This window comes from Trachurus trachurus (genome assembly GCF_905171665.1).
Source record: "Trachurus trachurus genome assembly, chromosome: 6".
Classification (NCBI taxonomy): Eukaryota; Metazoa; Chordata; class Actinopteri; order Carangiformes; family Carangidae; genus Trachurus; species Trachurus trachurus.
Window position 1 is genome coordinate 7,490,570 of NC_139897.1, and position 19,168 is coordinate 7,509,737.

Below are 19,168 nucleotides of genomic sequence, written 5' to 3' on the forward strand. Positions count from 1 at the left end.
TAATTTGTTAACAGTCAGACTGACAAATAATGGAGGTTTTGGTATGTTCAGTATTTATTGTGCTTTACGAAGAGAAAAAAAAGAAGAAAAAATCCAGGTACTCTTATCCAGGTGAAATAATTGTAATTTGTAGCAGTTGTTACAGGGTGGCCAAATCAGATGTAATCAGCATATAAATATCATGTTCTATTTTTACCATAACTAATGCAATACCAGTTGCATAAGCATAATGAAGAGTGTAAATAGTATTATTACAACAGTCTCCTCATTGACATTTTTTCCTCTTAATTCTGGATGCAAATCATGTTTCATTGTTCAAAGTCCAACGTCATACAACACTATAATTAACACAGATACTGTTGCTCATCAAAGAATTAATATTAAAACACCTCTGGGAATCTAACATGTGATATAAAGTATACTAACCCCTTTGAAAGGGTTTACACTTTCTTTTACGTTAGAGGCGACACCTTGGTATTCTGAATTGAATCTGTAGTTCTTTTTTTTTTTTTTTTTTGCCAGACCCTTGTCACACTCATTTTAGCTTTTCTCGTATTACTGCTAATGTGACAAGAGTCTTGTAAAAGTCAGGATGTCAGAAGGTGGATTTTTATCTGTCTGAGGTATTCTTTAAAACATTGTGCAATAGTGATGTTTTGTTGTAACTTTTGAATGTGAATTATCATGTGAAATATCTGCTAAAAGTAGGCTATCATCAGCCTCATTCATTGCTGTGATTTCTTCCCCCACCATAATCTATTCTTCTGTTCTGACCACACTCCTCACCTCACTTTGAAAATCAGTCCAAACATAACACACCTGTGGTCATGTAATAGACAATGTTTCCTACTGTGCCAAATAATGAAGCAATATTTTCATTTACAATCAGCATTTGCATTCAGTTCAACAAAGCTGTAGCCTACATTTGACCATGCATGATGTTATTTAGCACTTGATGTGAATGTGCCTCAAGAATACAGTGTATTGTGTGAATGCTGTTTGAAATAAAAGCAATTCAGCAGTAACTGTCTGACCACTTGTTTACCTTTGTTGGAATCTGAGAGGAGATTAAAAAAAAGGACGATGTCTCACCTGCCCCTTTTTCTCTGTACTGCCAAAGAAGAGTTCAACAGTCAAAAACTTCCACTGTGTTTGGGGTTAATCAGATTTAATTGAACTCCACAAGTAAAAATACCCATAATTCTCAGTGAGAAAACTGTTATAAACCTGGTTATAGCCTGTGTCCTGGTGCTGAGTCGGCAGTTGTAGGCCTAGGCCTACTAATTAATTGTAAAGTGTACAGGACAAAATGGCAATTTATACCTCACAGCATCAGTCAAATCTCTTAAGAAATTAAACTAATGCAGTTATACATTATACACTGTAGCTTTCTCATTTCTCACCAAAAAAATGTGGGCAACTGCCTATGGCAACTGCTCATGAGCTTTAGTCAACAGCCCACATCACTTTATTTGGTCTAGGCTACATGATTTGATCCTCTTTCAAATTTTTCAGAAATTAGTGTCCTCAATTTTGTCAAGTGACTCTGCAGAAATAAAATGTCCTGAGATCTGAATTATTTTAGTTTATATTCTGTTTTTTTTTTTTTTTTTTTTTTTTTTTAACTTTGAGTAAGGCTTTTGGGGAAAACTGGGCAAAGCATCAATGCGACACTGAGTCATGACAATAGACGATCTTTGGTTTGGTGCTCTCTCGTCTCGTCTCAAAAGTAGGTCAGTTTCCTGTTTTCAGCCAATCAGAGGAGGGGGAAACCAGGGGGGCGGGGTTACATCGAGCAAAGTCCAGGTCCAGGAAGGACTTTTCAGGCATCGGGACAAACGATAAGGCATTTCTCCACAACATCTCCTGTACTGTGTGTGGTCCAAACGTCGAGATGGCTGACACCAGAGATAAAACCACGGATCAGATGAAGATATGGAAGGAGAACAGAGCCTCTCAGGTCTGTATGTGCCCTGCATTTTGCTGCGTTGCGCTGCCTGACTTGGGGTAAATGGGTGAGAGGTCGTTCAGGGTAACAAACAGCTCACAGCAGCTAACCTAACGCCCCCACCAGAAAGCTGTCTTTTCGGGCAAGATAGCGTCTAACACTGAAGCATGAACTTGCAGACACGTTAATAAAAGTTTCCCTGTCAGGTTAGTGCTGCTAGCTAAACTGTTTTGATAACTGTTTTTTTTAATATATATATATTCGTTATTGCACCGGGCTACAGAGCCCACCGCTGACAGCCGTTAGCTAACGTTACAGGGCTAAACTGGCCTCTCACATAAGAAAGCACGCGCCGTTTCTCAGTAAATAAACACAGCTGGAAGGCTTTTAGGGTGAGTGCGTTAGTGTGGAGATATGAAGTAGGTCACTGTCCAGTGGTATGTTGGTAGTTGAACTTCAACCCTGTCAGTTATGCAACCAGAGCACAATAGAGCAAACAACTAGTGTCAAGTAGAGTTCACCGTCTGAAAATAATTTACAGCTGTGGAAAATAAAGACAAGGAGATGCCTCTTTGATTTTGGATCATTTGATATTCGCTCATTAATTTCGTAGACACCATAGATTTTCGCCACCAGTGCCGTGCTAGCTGCAGAAATATGCTTGCATTAGTGATGAGAATGTAGCAGTTTGGATTATTTGTTCCAGTTGTGAAATTAGTCTTAGATCATTTGGTTTTGTCAATAACAAAACAAGACCTTTGAAGATGTAATTGTAGACTCCTTGGCCTGGCCTCCAATGGTTTTGCAGTCAAGACAATTAATGGACATTTAATGCATGAACTAAAAACCTTCTTATTTGCAGCATGTAGACTATGATACATGCACACATGGAGCTCTTTGTAATTGGTCTGACATAAGCATCTTATATACATGTTTTGTTTTTTTAATCTGGTGTTGGTTACATCAGAGGCCAGACACTCTGACCACTGGGGCCGGCCATCCTGTTGGAGACAAGCTGAACCTGCAGACTGCAGGACCCCGGGGCCCACTTCTGGTCCAAGATGTGGTCTTCACAGACGAGATGGCACACTTTGACAGGGAGCGAATCCCAGAGAGAGTGGTGCATGCCAAAGGTGCAGGTGAGTGTTGAGCGGCCATCAGTTTTCTCCTATGCAACATAACATTACACTACACAGTAGGGTACTAAATAATGTAGCATGGTTCCTGTCACAGAAAGCATATTGTTGAAGATATTTCATCAGCAGTAACTGACAGAAAAGTATGAACAGCCATTCTTGCTTGTGGATTAACTCCAGTTAAATGCTAATCTTTGCTAGCTTTGCAGATCAAGGTCACAGACAGGACAGATATTGAACAAGCCATGTTTGTTGTTCTCCTCTGGGGGAGTGGCATTTCTGTTCTTGGCTATACCAAGCAGTTAGCTTCAAATATTTAAACCAGACATGTCTAAACTGATGCTTGAATTTTTTCCCTCTGATGCAGGGGCTTTTGGCTACTTTGAGGTGACTCATGACATTAGTCGCTACTGCAAGGCCAAGGTGTTTGAGCATGTTGGCAAAACTACACCTATCGGTGTCCGCTTCTCCACTGTGGGTAAGAGTGATGTGATTTGTGATAAACCATGATTCTTCTTACATTGTTCTTGTTCTACTACTAAACCTGGGCCATATTTCTTTCTGTAGAAGAGGTAGGTTGGGAAAAAAACTACGATCAGTAACATTTTTAACTATTTGTGGCTCTGCTTCTTTGTTGTTTCATCTTGTTCCTGCCTTGGTGATTTAGCTCTTTTATCAGGAAAATATAGCAGGTTAATACACTGGTCTTCAACTGGTGTATTTACTTGGTGTCTTGTTTTCTCTCATTGGGCTGCCAGTGCCAACCTCTGTGTTTAACTACACACAGATGCTGACTCCCTGCCACAGCAGAACCCACACATTAGTTGGCATCATGGTGTAAGGACACCTTAATAGCATGTTCACACCAACATGATATCAATCTTTAAAGATTTCTATCACGTACAGAACTATAACCTTTGATTTCATGTTTTTTTGTTTTTTTTAAATGACAAGGCCACTTATAGTTAAAGTGTAAACTGTTTTTATGGTTGTTAGTTGTATGAAACGGGCACCATATGTGTTATCTTTCTTCCACAGGTGGGTTGTGGGTTGGGCGTGTACATTCACTGGCTCGCATGGTCAAGAAGATTAGTACTGTATGAGTGGTATTTGAAAGTGAAGGTGGCACTGGTACCAGCTGAGATCACAGCTCCAAACACCTATGCTTCTATTCTAACCCAGACTAAAATAGTCAGAGAAATGAAGCTTAAAATGTCATTCAAGTAAATTAAACACAACATTTTTTAACAAAAAGCATTTAAGAAACAGGGTGTCATCACAATCTGTTTTTCTTTTCTTTTAAACAACTGAAATAATTATGCCAGTTATCTTTATCTAAATAAGCCAATCATTAAATAACTTTAACTTGTCTTGTAGAACAATCAGTGTGTGCAGTGCTTATTAATTAATATGAATTGGCCAATAGGAGGGTAATATAATCTCTCATTTGCATTTTATTCTAGCGGGGGAGTCGGGATCTGCAGACACTGTGCGAGACCCCCGAGGCTTCGCTGTCAAGTTCTACACTGAAGAGGGCAACTGGGACCTGACGGGCAACAACACGCCCATTTTCTTCATCAGGGATGCCCTGCTGGTGAGTGGGCTCAGTGCTACGGCTGAACAATCAAAAGTTTTGTCTCAAACATGAAAATAACTGTAAAGACTGTGTAGAAGCGGTTTTAAGCCATTGAATCTATTGCGGATACAAACATCGGTTTCACAACATTTTTACCAAAGTGTGAAATATTTCATGCTGACCTGTGATTTTTGCTCCATGCAGTTCCCGTCCTTCATCCACTCCCAGAAGCGCAATCCACAAACCCATATGAAAGATCCTGATATGGTGTGGGACTTCTGGAGCCTGAGGCCTGAGAGCCTGCATCAGGTAGCTGCTGCAGTGTTGCAGAGAAGTATCTCAAAAAGAAAGATTCAGCAGTTCATGGTTCTTGACATGACTGTTTCTATAAAATGCAGCAAATATCCTGAAGTCATTTAGTATTTCAGTGTGCTGTTCCTATTGTAGAATTCAGAAGCATTTGCCCTATTGTAATTATACTTATTTTACATTACCTTGTCTTCTGTCCTATGTTCCGTGTGCAGGTGTCGTTCCTGTTCAGTGATCGAGGTTTACCTGACGGCTACCGTCACATGAACGGCTACGGCTCTCACACGTTCAAGTTGGTCAATGCTAATGGAGAGCGCGTCTACTGCAAGTTCCACTTCAAGGTCAGTTTGAGCCCAGGTTAACTCTGTAGATCATCCTCCTGCGATTTTGCATCGCTCACTTCTGTTCCATGTCATTTTTCCCAGACTGATCAAGGAATAAAGAATCTGTCAGTGGAGGAGGCAGACCGGCTGGCAGCCAACAACCCAGATTATGCAATTGGAGACCTGTTCAATGCCATCGCCAATGGCAACTTCCCATCCTGGACCTTTTACATCCAGGTCATGACCTTTGAGCAGGCCGAGAAATTCCAGTTCAACCCCTTTGATCTGACCAAGGTACAGCATCCCTCTGCAGCAGGTTATGAAGGAAGTAAACACTAGATGTAATTATTGTATAACCTGTTGCAGAATACTGAAATGTGTTTATTATGTGAAGCTGTTGACATTATCACTAGTTTGGTTCTAGTTTGACAGCAATATTTGCAATTATGACTGACCGTCTCTCCAAGACACTGTGATATAAGAATGAGAATGACTTTATTAATACATTTATTTATAATGAGTTATAAAAAAGAGAGGTGATTGGAAATGTTAAGAATGTTGTTAAAATTGCTGTGATCTTAGTAAATGCTATCATCCATCAATTATATGTATATAATCAACAAAAAAATTTTTGCTCAACAAAAATGATTAGACAACAACGTGGAAAACACAGACAAAGTAGCTACAACTTGTTGGAAATATCTTTGATCTTTTAATGAGCATGTAGAACTTTTTTATTGCCGTTTCATGTCTTGGTGGAAGAAGCCACTTATGAATGAATTGCATGTCCCCTGGGCTGAAGGGTTGAATGGTGGGAAAGCTCTTGTCACAGCTAACTAAGTATTTATTCTCTGTCAGGTTTGGTCACATAAGGAGTACCCATTGATCCCAGTTGGCAGAATGGTTCTCAACAGGAACCCAGTCAACTACTTTGCAGAGGTGGAGCAGTCGGCCTTTGACCCCAGCAACATGCCACCAGGCATCGAGCCGAGCCCCGACAAGATGCTGCAGGTAGCACAGCAGATTTAAACAAATGATTAAGCTCTCTATAGAAAACTATACTTTCCTATTGCACTAAAATGTGTGATCCCATAATTTCCTGTTAAAAACTGGCACCTTGTTTCATCTATTGTTTGGATACATTTTTTCAGCTCATCTATTACATGACAACAACTTCTCTGGGTTCCTGGTGTAACGCTACTTTGCACACATGCCCTGAACCGAGACAAGCAAACTGAAAATTTTTTCTTCCGTAAAGAACCACATACATCCGCTTACACCCCTTTACATCCTCTTAAGGACTTTTCACAATAAAAGTACCCAACAGAACATAAAATAATGAATTGAAACTTAACATTTATAACAGCAATGCTAAGTTGGATGCTCTTATTTCTAACAGACCATAAACCATCTTATTAGTGTGAATCGCCTATTTGACAGTACAGAGATCCACATGCCCTGTCTTTTCTCATGTCTTTGTCTAGGGACGTCTCTTCTCCTACCCAGACACACATCGACACCGGCTGGGAGCCAACTACCTGCAGCTCCCAGTCAACTGTCCCTTCAGGGCCCGTGTGTCCAACTACCAGCGTGATGGTCCCATGTGTATGTTTGACAACCAAGGTAAGTCATAGATTATTACGTGGGTCTGTATTCTGCGTACAATAACAAGGATGGACACCGGGCCTTACTTTAAGAGCACATAAATTCATCTTTTTTTATTCAATCTACTGTATAATATAGCAGCTCCCAGGTGTCTCACCAGGTAGAATGCATAGTGTGCCAGGGCTGACGTCAAAACCCAGAAGTTTAGCATTGCGCTGGTTCCCAGAAAAGAAAGTGAACGGGATTTTTGCATTGCGTTTTGGATTATGTCAGAATATAGGGGTGGAACCTATGTACAAGCCAACCGGCTTCGTTCCCTCCTTGCACCATTGAAATTTGTGTGCTAAATAAATAAACTCTAAACTCTAAACACCTTTTATACCGTATTTGAAACTTAAATGCGCTCGCCAGAAGTAAACAGCTAACATTAGGCTTCAACGGACTACTACATGGTCACATGACTGACGTCACAACCACTAAGCTCTCCACTGATTTTGGCTGTTTATTTAAAAAAATATTGTATAATGGGGAAATTTGGACTGTTTTTACTTGTTGAAAAGCTATATATAACATAAAATAACATCCAAAAGAACACTCTGGCTTGTTTGGGGGTGATGATGTTTTCCTGTCTCTCTCGACTGCACTATCAATTAAAGGCAATAAAAGCCCCCCCCCCCCCCAAAAAAAAGAACAAAACCTGAAACTTGCTTTTAAAAGCTTTTGATAACCAGAGACCTAATTTGAGATATTTTACCAAAATCCCATTCAAAAAAGTTATTGACTTTTCAGACGAGGGAACCGGAAGTGATAATGGACAGGTCACCAGTCGGGCTGACAAAATAGTAATTACAACAAAATGTGACCATGAGTGATGTCACATTTGAGGCAGACTACTTGACACGGTACCAACCTATCAGAGTATTTCAACATGATTTATCAGTACCTGGCTTCAACATGTTAAACATAATATATCAATGATCCCAAAAACAAGGCCTTATTATGTCGCACTCAAGGCAGGAAGCTCCTGACAGTAAACCTCAGTGTTTCAGAGCAGAGCCATAGACTCTATTTTTGGTCATTTAACCTCTTAATTGAAAAAATGATCAGCAATGACAGTGACTCCTTTATCCACCCATACTACTGCGGATAGATAGATGAATAGACTGGATGAGTAACTTTTGTACAACTATATGACAGCACACCTTTATTACTAGTGCAGACCTCAGCTGCTTGACTCATCACCATGAATCACATCACTCCTGTCCTTCAGCAGCTTCAATGGCTCCTAGTTAAATATCAGATTGATAGAAACTAGATTCACTCACTGTACTGATTCATTTCTTTCAGTTGTCTCTGGAAAGTGTTGTACAGAATTAAACTGCCCATTTCCGTCCCTACAACATGACTGTGTTTGGTCTGTCTGGCCTCTAGGTGGAGCTCCAAACTACTATCCCAACAGCTTCAGTGCACCAGAAACCCAGCCTCAGTTTGTGGAGTCCAAGTTCAAGGTGTCTCCAGATGTGGGCCGTTGGAACAGTTCAGACGAAGACAACACCACACAGGTTAATATAAACCACCACTTTTATCTGCATGTTTGTGCCATGCTTCCCAAATGTACAGAACCTTAATGATGCCATAAAGGTGAGTCTTGCTTTGATGCTGACAACTCACAAAATTGGACCATCCCTCAATCATCACAGTGGTTATAGACATTCTCATTCATTGTCTTGGACATTGTCTGCCTGGACGTCCACTGAAATGCATTAGAGAAAATCAGTTTTGTTTGGTTTTATGAGCTTTTCTGCAGATTTGAAGTTTAAAAAAGGGTCAAACAGTGTGCATGAGGTAAATGCAACTTGGACACAACGTATCCTGAAGCCCGTTTCACACCAAACACGCAAAGCGCAGGCAGCCGGCGGCAAACCTGTTCAGTGTGTATGTGCTACCACGGCGCCAGAACATACTGCCCTGCGCTGTGATGGCATCTCAGCCATGGCCCAACGTGGTGGGCACAGTGCAAACCGTGTTCGGTTGGCATGAGAGGCTGCGTGATGCATCTATGTTTTTTTGTTTTTTTTTAACTTTTCCAAAACCACATCTCAACCAAGAAAAGTGTCTCTTTGGATAAAGCCGTGCACAACATTCATTCAAATAAGATTAACCAGGCTGTCTACATCTGTTCCAACACGGTGATTGAGGCAACATCTTCTCACCTCGCTGGAAAGAAATATAGTTATCTATTACATCTCATCGGCTGTCCTCAGCAAAAAAAAAAATGCTGTTTAAACCCATTTTACACTTCCTGTCCACTGCTTAGCCCAAAACAACCACAATTGTTTTGTGGGTAGAGTGACTGTTTTTGTTGACAGATGTTTCCTAACACGTTTGCCATGACATGCTGTATTGTGATATTATTGTATTTACAGGTCATTGTGAATACATGCCCCTTTTTTGTATTTAACCAGGCAGAATAATTAAGAACAAGTTCTTATTTACGATGATGGCCTGACGAGAAGCACAAGCTTCTTGAGGGGGAGGGGTGGGGGCCGCAAGATGTTAAACACACATGCACATGTTGACTTCAAGGACAGCATGTCCTACAATGCACACCTCGACTACACCGTTGTGATTATTATTCAAGCTAATTGGTACACTGTTCATCTGTGTGTGGTCATTCGGTCCTGACTCATCAGTGTGTGCAGGACACTGACTGGATCATTGAAACGGGGCCACAGATTTTTTAAAACTGCCAATTCTATGTGAAGCATACTCAAGTGAAGTTCATTCAGTTCAGTCACTGTGATGACTGTCGGCTTGTGTCTTTGTGTGTGATTGCAGGTTTGTGCCTTTTACACCCAAGTGCTGAATGAAGAGGAGCGCCAGAGACTGTGCCAGAATATGGCAGGGGCCCTGAAGGGAGCCCAGCTCTTCATCCAGAAGCGCATGGTGAGTCTGTGGTGCTAATCTAAATCTAAAAAAAAATGTATTTGATTGCGTGAGGCTATGGCAAAAGATTTCTAAGATCTAATTTTTAAATACATTTTTATAAGGGTAATGGCTATCAATAACTATCAGGTTGGTGAACCAATTCCTGCAATTCAGAGCTTCATTAAACCACATGTGCAGTGGTTGGTGCTCGAAATGTTTGTGGCTATGTGGTTGTGAGTAAAATGTAGGTCACAAACAGCAGTTTCAAAGTGTTTTACAAACATTCAAATGTTAAAAGAATTCAAAACGAACTTTAAAACAAACCGTTAAAAAAGATTTAAAAAAAAAAAAAAACAGGAGAACAACACAAAATCAATGTGGTTGTATATGAAGACATGCAGTGTAGTATAGTGTAATATAGTAGTAATTATAATTTTTTTCTTGGACTACTGAGAAAATTAATCTTAAAGAGATAAAGGACGGGATCAAGAATTGAACTGTGCAAAGTATTTTAATTTAAATGTGACAGAAGCACATCAACCACTTTCTTCAACTATGATCCATATTTATTGGGTTCATACTTGGATTTATCCGTCAGAGTACACCTACAGCGAACCACCAGAGATTTTAAAAGTAGCAACAATAGCTTTTTTTTGTGCCTCCTCCACTCACACCCCTCTGTAGTTCACAACCATAATATGAAGCTCTGTGGCTTTGTGCAAAAGCATTGACTTCCCCAAAGCAAGTTCTTTACTTAGTGCTGTGTTCAGGCTACAAGTTTCATTGCATGAAAACATCAACCAAAGGTGATGGCAACCATTACAGAGGGTTAAACTTATTATTATACAGTAACTAAAAAACATTCTATTTAATGGATACACTACTAAAGACATAAATAGGAATAAAACTTAAAACAGGGACCAAACACACAAGCAAACAGACTGGGATTGGTGCACTGAAATATGTGACACAGCTTTTTTTTTTTTCAAAAACGCCCTGAACACCTCAAACAGGTGAAAGGATAATGGAAAAAAACAACGCTCATGAGAAGTGTGTTTTTTGGCAGACAATTATAGTGAGAAGCTTTGTCTGCTTCTTTCCACAGGTGGAGAATTTGAAGGCGGTCCATCCAGACTATGGAAACAGGGTTCAGACCCTTCTGAACAAGCACAATGCTGATGCCCAGAAGGTAAACACAGCCTCACTGCAGCTGGAGACAGTTTCCATCCTTTGTTCATGTATCTCCTATAGACACAACTGTGGCCTGTCCATCTGTCCATCTGTCAATGTGTCCATTCACTTTGATTCAGAGTGAATCTTGACAAAGCCTTTGGCACTGTCACGACATTTCTTTGACACTGAATCAGTGGTAAAGACTTTGATGCCTCTGTGACATGTGTCTATTCTAGTCTAGTCTAGTCTAGTCTAGACAACTATTGGATTGGATGGATCACAGTATAAATGTAGATACTTATTGTTCTCCAGAAGATGAATTTGAAATTTTTGGTTATTTCCTTAAAAAGTCAGAATTAAAAAAAAAAAAAACCTCACTTATCCTTCAGCCTCAGTGTGTAGTGTTGAACTAATGTTTTAAGACTGGTATAAACTGGCTTTTAATAATATTGGAATATGCCGAAAGTTTGATTCACAAACAAGTCAGAGTAGATGTTTCATGAGTATTTTCAAATGTTCTCTGATATAATAAGGGTTGCCCTTCCAAACTTTATCGAAAACAGATCATTCTAAGTATGGATCAGCTTTAGCCTTATGGTGAGATCATGCAGAAGTTAGTTACATTGCTTCACTGAGTGAGATTTTGTTTCTGATACAGCGAGGTGTTCATTGTTACACTGTATGTGTGTGTTCTGCAAATAAAAACAGCTGATTCCATCTCTCTCTTTGTTTCCCACAGAGCTCAAATGTGCGGGTTTACAGCCGTCCAGGAGCCTCAGCCATCGCTGCAGCCTCCAAGATGTAATGCCTTCAGTGTCTGTCAGCGGTAACCCTCCTCATCTCTCTGACAACAAACGCACTTATATGATTACGACTGCAACCGCAACGATAGTAGACATTATAAAATAATAACCTTGTATGGCTGGCTGGGGTTAACTAACTTTTTAATTCAATCCAAACAAGAGGTGTAATTTAAAACCTGATGTGGTAAATTTGTCTCAATTGAAAAGCAGTTTCAAAAAATATGCCATTTACCACATATAAGGCAGTGAGTATTTTAAATGTAATATAATATTTTTCATTATCACCTGCTGTGAGATAGACTGATGATTGTTGCCAATAATTCCTCAGGTTTTGTGTATACTACTACGTTACTAGATTGTTCTGATCCAAATCCAGCTATTATAGCAGTGTGCAGCTTTGCCTTTGTTTTTGGACACTGATGACTTTTGGCAGTATCTCTCACTTGACTGAATCACTCACAATGAATGCACTACAGTCAGCAATTAAAACTATGAAAAGCAGGATATTTACATTGAGGTTAATAGAAGTGGCAATGAGAAATCGCTTCAAAGTGTTTTGCTTTATTTAGGGCGCCTGAATGTCTCATCATATATTGAGTTCATGAAGAGCTTGTTTCATAATGAGAGTTACTTTACAACCAAATCACTTTTCTGTGCCTTTCTTTGTACAAAAACCATATCATAGATGACTTTGATCTGAGCTAATCTGTTTGGACAAAACGGTCAGTTGGTCACATGAAGACATTTTTCATCTCATCTGGAGTATATGACCAAGTCATCAAGTTGAAGAGTATCATGTTGGTCAATTTCATCCTGTGAACCGACCGTACACCCCCCCCACAAAATACAAATATAAAACCGTCCAATATGAATTGTCCGTGTAACCTGATAACATGTATTTGTAAACTTTGAACTGTTCTTGATCTGGATGTTAATTGATACCATTTTTTTTTAAACTGATCCTTTTTCTTTATTATTAATGTTCAAGTTGTAAAGCTCTTTCAGATGAGTGTACTTAATGCCTGTATTCATTTCTAATCAAAGCTATCGGTAGCTTTCAACTGTCTCTGTGATTTGTCTTTTTTTTTTTTACAAGGACACTTGAGTATGTCTCAGTCTTTCACTATAGTTTTTGAAATGGAACTGAGGTGTAATTGAGCTGCAGTCTGCATCAAATAGCAGTCCAACAGATTTCATCTAACATTTGATAGTTTCCTGCAAACACTACATAGTCATAATCATTAGGTAAAACACTGAGCCTTTGAATGCACCCTCCTGTAGTTTCCTAGTACACCAACACAAACCAGCTCCTGAACCACGGGTTTCAGTTTCTAGATTAGAAACTGATCTAGAATATCTTACTTTGCCAAGACCAAGTCTGTGTTACAAATCCATCCATCTACGTATCCATAGTCTCTATACTGCTTATCCGTGCAGGCTGGGGAGGCTGAGCCATCGTATACCTGACATCATATGTACCTCGAAAGGTGCTGCCAATTACACTTCATAAAGTGATATGAATGCGCCCATTTCCTGCTGACAGTTTTCATTTCAATTCAGTTCAATGTTCTCAGATGATACAGTGTTAACAAAAAATGTGTAAATAAATACTCATACAGTGGATACATCAGGAAGAACTCAAAAGAGCTATCACTGTAGGGATAAGAGTTACAGTGACAGCCCTGTGTCCAGCCAACACACATACACACACACATATACAAAGTGTGGTCAGCTTTTTTTTTATAGGAAGTAAAAAGCCCTGGTCCCACCCCCATACCCTTCAAAAAGAAATCAATATCCTATCAACAGTGACACTTTACTCCAGACTTCTTTCGAGCTCACAGTGATGAACCCTGCAGATTACCATGGTGAGGCTGTCCTATTGCAGGTGGGGCAGTACGGGGGGCCCCCTGGACAGAGTACCTACAGCGGTTCATCACACCACTGTAAATGTCCCCGCTGAGCCCCCTTCCGACCATGTCATCTGGTCCCTCTTCTCCCTGGTCTACATGAACCCGTTCTGCCTGGGACTGGTGGCTCTCATCTATTCCATCAAGGTGAGTTCATATTCAACATTTAATTACCTGTTAATTATAACCTTTTATATTGTGTTTTGGCACATTTTAATGGAAACAAGGACAATTTGAGGAATATTCAACAAACGTGATAATTTTGAACGCAACGCAACAGTCAAAGTTTCTTCTTGTGTGTCTTCTGTCCTCCTGCTTCAGAGGTGAGTCCTTGAACCTGAACTTCAGCACTGCTCATTTTTTACTAAATATCCAATTAAAGCTCTCTCAGGGGACAAAATGCCAATGTAATTAATAATGAAAGATGTGTCAGGATAAGCACATAGGGTTTTGGTACATAAGTAATGCTCTGGTTCAGAATATACAAATCATGTTTTGCTGTTTATCCTCATAAACAGGAGATTGTGTAGGCAGTGTTGGGTTCATGTTTCTACATTTAACAAAATCTTCCATTCAGATAGCACAGTTACCTCAAAAACAATAATCTGATAATCTACAGACAGGTATTTCTTTTCCACTAGATGGCAGGACAGCACAGCATTTACAACATCCTATACCATCCTTACTTCTATACTATCAATACTAAATTTACCTGCACTCTGCTACCAAACTTTTTGCTTCTTTTCTCAAACCAGCAGCAACATTGATGTTTATGTTCAAATGTTAACTGGTTTTTACACAGGAGATAATTTAATCATACTGTAAATCTTTTGGACAAAGAATCAAAAGGATAGAATAATTGTGTGCACAACATTATATGGGGGAATAGAAAAGGGAAAAGGAGAAAGCAATTAAATCAAACCTGCATCGTGGACATGTGCATTTGTCTTTTCAGTCCAGAGACCGGAAGATGATTGGCGACCTGGAGGGTGCGCGAAAATACGGCTCAACTGCTTGCTGCTTCAACATCGTGGCAACAGTGTTGGTTTCTGCTGTCTTTTTTATCACAATTACCATATACTTCATTATATAGATGCTCAAGTAAACAGATACTATTATTAGCTCTTCCTCAAGAAAAAATAGAGGATAGAGGCCTTAAATAGAATCATCCATGTTTCATATTTGCGTGCTGTACTTTGCTGTGAATCAGATTTCCTGTCCTCATTAGTGGTTAAATAGTCAACAAAAGAAAGTTTAATTTGTGTGTGCTTATCTGTGTTTCCATGCACTGTATACAAACTCTGAGTGATGCCGGTATACTTCTGGTATTCTGTTACGCTTTTGTATGTTTCAAATGTTTTGTCTTCTGTCCTTATGTTTTGTGTTTCATCTTGGCTATATTGTAAATGAGGTTACTCCTCAATATATCTCTGAGTTTAAATAAAGGTTATGAATGACATGTAATCTGCAAACAAGCATTTTCATTCATCAGGTGAAATCACAGAACAAAAACCTACCAGACCTTTTTCTATTTTAACTTATGTACATCCTCCATTCTATCATACTAATAGGGTTTAGTATTCAATTGAATACATACCGTAGATATTTTACTGTGTGGCTTTAAACAACACCTGGCACAAGACATTCACTTTCTGTGTCTCTGGGTTACAGATCAACACAATTGAAGCAGAGAGCCTTTTGTCATCTGTGATTTGAAGATGTTTTAGAGAAAACACAATAGCTCAGACTCAAAGGAAGCTCATTGACTCAACTTTTTTCAGTGTCATATCCCACAACACCATTCTTCCACCTGCTTTTCATTTCCTCTGGACTGGACTGTTTGTATTCTTCAAGTGTTTTCTCTGTCATTTCTGCTTGGAAGCAGCAACGAGGCAGCGCAGCCTGCAGATAGCTCCTCATTTACCAGTGAGTCACTTTGTGCTTTAGTGCTATTTAATACTTGTTGATATAATTGACGTTTCACTGTTTACTATATTGTTGCATTGAAAAAGTCTTCTGAGCAGCAGCTAACTACTGGAGCACCATCACATTGATAGCTTTGGTTTAACTTTCTCCACTTTGATTTAATTGGTTTAGAGTTTCATGTGATATATTTGTGATGCAGAATGCAAACAGGGAACTTCTCTTTTAGTCCTGCATTTAGAAGATGAGGGTGTGTCTCCTATACTGCATCCTCTGCATTGTGGCTCCCATTGGCTACAGTCAGGGGGGACTCCCAGGACGACCTGGATCTGCTGGCTTCCCAGGTCAAAAGGGAGATCGTGGAATACCTGGGCCTCCTGGACCAACTGGGGCTGCTGGTGCACCAGGTTTTCCCGGTGGGTAGGGCCAGTTTATTTTGGTCTTCTTTATTCTTTATTTGTAAGAAAAACTGACATTCAAGTATATGGCTGTTCATTCACATTAGAGGATACACATTTTTATACACCATGACTTTTGCTCACAGCTTCAACTCAAACCTTTCTGACTCCATAATTGTTGGAGAATAGTGACTTTGTAACAGTTTCACACTTTAACACTCTAAGTCATGTGTCTTTATTTGCTCTAAAGGTCCATCGGGACCTCTGGGTCCTGCTGGACAACGTGGACCTCATGGACCACCTGGAGTGACTGGAAAACCTGGAATATGTCCAGAAGGTGATTTACTGTAGCTAAATGCTTTGTCAGTCTGATAATATGTGATAATGCTCACATGCTGATGTTTTGCAGCTATAGTGCTGACCATGTTGGAGAGATGGAAATCTAGCCTGAAAATAATTGACATGAAAATGTATTATCTATAGATCCTCAGGGGGACATCCATGTTGGACTAATTATTCATTAGAGAAGACGCAAATGCAAAAACTAAAGTCTATGGATTTCAAGAACTGATATTGGCTCATTCAAAAACACGAGTTGAATCAAGATTGGATTTGTTTATCCAGTTGTGAGGTTTATCATCTGGGGAACATGAATGTAAATGCTCCGTTTCTTGACAATCCAAACACTGGTTTTTGACATATTTCTGTCTGGACCAAAGTAGTGAACTGACAGAACACAACTAACATTTCTGGACTATTCAGGAGTTTTTGTGCCAACTAACTGCAACTTTGGTGATGTAATTTGTTTGATCCAGATATCTTTGTGTCCATTAACGAAGACCTTGAAACCTTAAGGAAGACCACTGTTAAATTGGCACGAGGTAAGTCCTCTTCTTCTGTCCTTTTATGTCTTCTTTTTTAAGGTTCTTTGTTGACACACAGTGGAAGAGAAACTTATTTAGAGAAGGACAAAACTCTTTGTATTGATGCATTATATTGTTGTGTTTGGAACAGGAAACCCACACAATAGGAACAGAATCACACCGTCTCTGCTGCTGTAGACCAACTGCTGTCATTTTTATTCATTTGTTCTTGGTACATGGTGTTCAAGACCAAAATTGAACTTTTTGGCCTACATGCAAAACACTACCATCCCCATGGTGAAACATGGTGGTGGCAGCATCCTGCTGTAGGTAGGCTTTTCTTCAGCAGGGACAGGGAAGCTGCTCAGAGTTAATGGGAGGATGGATGGAGTTAAATACAGTGCAATCCTGGAGGAAAAGCTGTAAGAGGCAGCAAAAAACTTGAGACTGGGATGGAGGTTCACCTTCCAGCAGGACAACCACCCTAAACATCTAGCCAGAGCTACAATGGACTGGTATACATCAAAGCTTAGAACACGGCCCTCTTGAATACTCAATTCTGATTGGTCAATCACCAATATTGTGCAGTGTTTATTTCTCGATAGACCACCGCTGAGCGGACCGTTGCTAGGGACTCCAGTGGTGTTAGATAAATTACTTCTAACTTGTTAAAAGGAGAGTGGAGGCTCCTTCCACATCGTGGCTGAAAACCAAACCTGCTGATCAGAGCCTCTGACCCGGTGTCACAGCTCTCCTCTCGTCTCGGTGGCACTGCGACACAAACGCACCCCGTAAACAGTGAAGTTAATCTCATGTTTATGACAGATACGACTACACACAATACAGTGTACACACATCATAATAACACGTGTATGGTAATCCATCGATCCACTGATTGATTATCAAAGGCTTCATAATGCACGGGAGGAGGCTCAGCAAAACAGAGGCCGTGCGAGTCTTTGTAGATTCGCTAAATGATGCAATTATAAATCGATGAAAGTCGTATTTTGATCAACATGTTGTTTCAAATTAATTATTTTTTAAAGGCCGTGTTCTAAGTGGGATAATGTATAGTTGGTCGGTTGTTAATGGAGAAATAACCATACATCCATACATCCTGTCGGGGTTTATTTCTCCATAACTATAGGCTACATTATCCCTTACATATCCATGTGTTAGAACAGCCCAGTCAAAGTCCTACAGACCTAAATCCTAATGAGAACCTGTGGCAAGACTTGAAAACTGCTCATCACAGACGCTCTCCATCCAATCTGACTGAACTGGAGCTATTCTGTAAAGAAGAATAAATACAAATTGCAGTGTGGCGATGTGCAAACTGGTAGAGACACACCCCAAAAGATTTGCAGCTCTAACTGCAGCAAAAGGTGAACAAAGTGGTCAACAAAGTGTTCAGGGCTAAAAAGGGGAGACCGGGGATGGTTGTAACATTTTTTTTTTTTACATTTCTGTCTGTCTCTTTAAAGACCCCCTCCCATGAAAATCGTGTTTTTTGTGCTTTTCACATATTCCTGTGGCATTTTTCTGATGCTAGAGGAAAGAAAATGCATGGTGAGATTATGACAAAAATGAGAGGAAAAAAATACTTGCCTCAAAATTAGTTTTTTCCTTCTAAAATTGTCTGTGCCTGCCACAGGGTGCTACTTCTTCACATATGAAAGAAGGACTTAACTGAGCAGATACAGAGTGAATCAGATGATTCATTGTACCTGAGTGGAAGTGTTACAACTGACCCTGTTACATCCATCTCTGGTCCAGAGTCATAGAAATAAAATAATTTGTAAACTCCTTTAGATGAACTGTGCTCACTGTGTGTGTGTACCTTCTGTTTTCTTCTTTCAGCTGTGACCTATGATTTCGTGCAGACAGTTGGTGAGAAATACTTTGTGTCCTACAAGGAGAGAGGCACTTTCTCCAGGGCTGTTGAGTTCTGCACCCAGCAAGGCTTAGAGCTGGCTCTGCCCCAGAATGAGGAGGAGAACGCTGCTCTAACTCAGTTCTTTGGCGACGTTCACAAAACAGCCTGGATCAGAATTCAGCCTCAGAATGGCTGCACCCTGCTGTCAGAGAGTGGCGCTCCGCAGGAGACACCTGACTGCTCCCTGAACGCTTACATCATTTGTCAGATGTAGAAGGGTCTTCTGGTATCTCCTGACTTTTTTCACATTTTGTATCTTGAAATTCACCTTCATGTTGCAAAGATCTGCAAGAATGTATGAAATATTTGCTTTCAGATATTATATCTGTTATATCTT

General features: G+C 39.9%; 2 protein-coding genes across 2 annotated transcripts; both read left to right on the forward strand.

The window, feature by feature from the left end:
- The first annotated feature begins 1,801 nt into the window (after nucleotides 1-1,801).
- cat (catalase) lies at nucleotides 1,802-12,867 on the forward strand. Its single transcript, XM_083973210.1, has 13 exons — nucleotides 1,802-1,960; nucleotides 2,916-3,087; nucleotides 3,452-3,562; nucleotides 4,548-4,678; nucleotides 4,865-4,969; nucleotides 5,185-5,310; nucleotides 5,395-5,586; nucleotides 6,151-6,303; nucleotides 6,777-6,915; nucleotides 8,329-8,459; nucleotides 9,736-9,843; nucleotides 10,931-11,014; nucleotides 11,738-12,867. Exons 1-13 carry the CDS (start codon nucleotides 1,895-1,897, stop codon nucleotides 11,801-11,803), a joined length of 1,584 nt encoding a protein of 527 aa, XP_083829336.1. The 5' UTR covers nucleotides 1,802-1,894; the 3' UTR covers nucleotides 11,804-12,867.
- A 146-nt stretch (nucleotides 12,868-13,013) lies between these two features.
- Nucleotides 13,014-14,892, forward strand: LOC310987060 (dispanin subfamily A member 2b-like). Its single transcript, XM_083973211.1, has 2 exons — nucleotides 13,014-13,858; nucleotides 14,667-14,892. The coding sequence occupies exons 1-2, from the start codon at nucleotides 13,667-13,669 to the stop codon at nucleotides 14,802-14,804; spliced, it is 330 nt and encodes a 109-aa protein (XP_083829337.1). The 5' UTR covers nucleotides 13,014-13,666; the 3' UTR covers nucleotides 14,805-14,892.
- Nucleotides 14,893-19,168: the final 4,276 nt, after the last annotated feature.

Excerpts from the sequence above, each read along its gene's own strand:
- cat (XM_083973210.1), top strand. The coding sequence starts at position 1,895 with ATGGCTGACACCAGAGATAAAACCACGGATCAGATGAAGATATGGAAG. Across the intron at positions 4,679-4,864 it reads TCATCAGGGATGCCCTGCTG|TTCCCGTCCTTCATCCACTC; the intron begins GTGAGTGGGCTC and ends TGCTCCATGCAG. Across the intron at positions 6,304-6,776 it reads GCCCCGACAAGATGCTGCAG|GGACGTCTCTTCTCCTACCC; the intron begins GTAGCACAGCAG and ends GTCTTTGTCTAG.
- LOC310987060 (XM_083973211.1), top strand. The coding sequence starts at position 13,667 with ATGGTGAGGCTGTCCTATTGCAGGTGGGGCAGTACGGGGGGCCCCCTG. Across the intron at positions 13,859-14,666 it reads CTCTCATCTATTCCATCAAG|TCCAGAGACCGGAAGATGAT; the intron begins GTGAGTTCATAT and ends TTGTCTTTTCAG.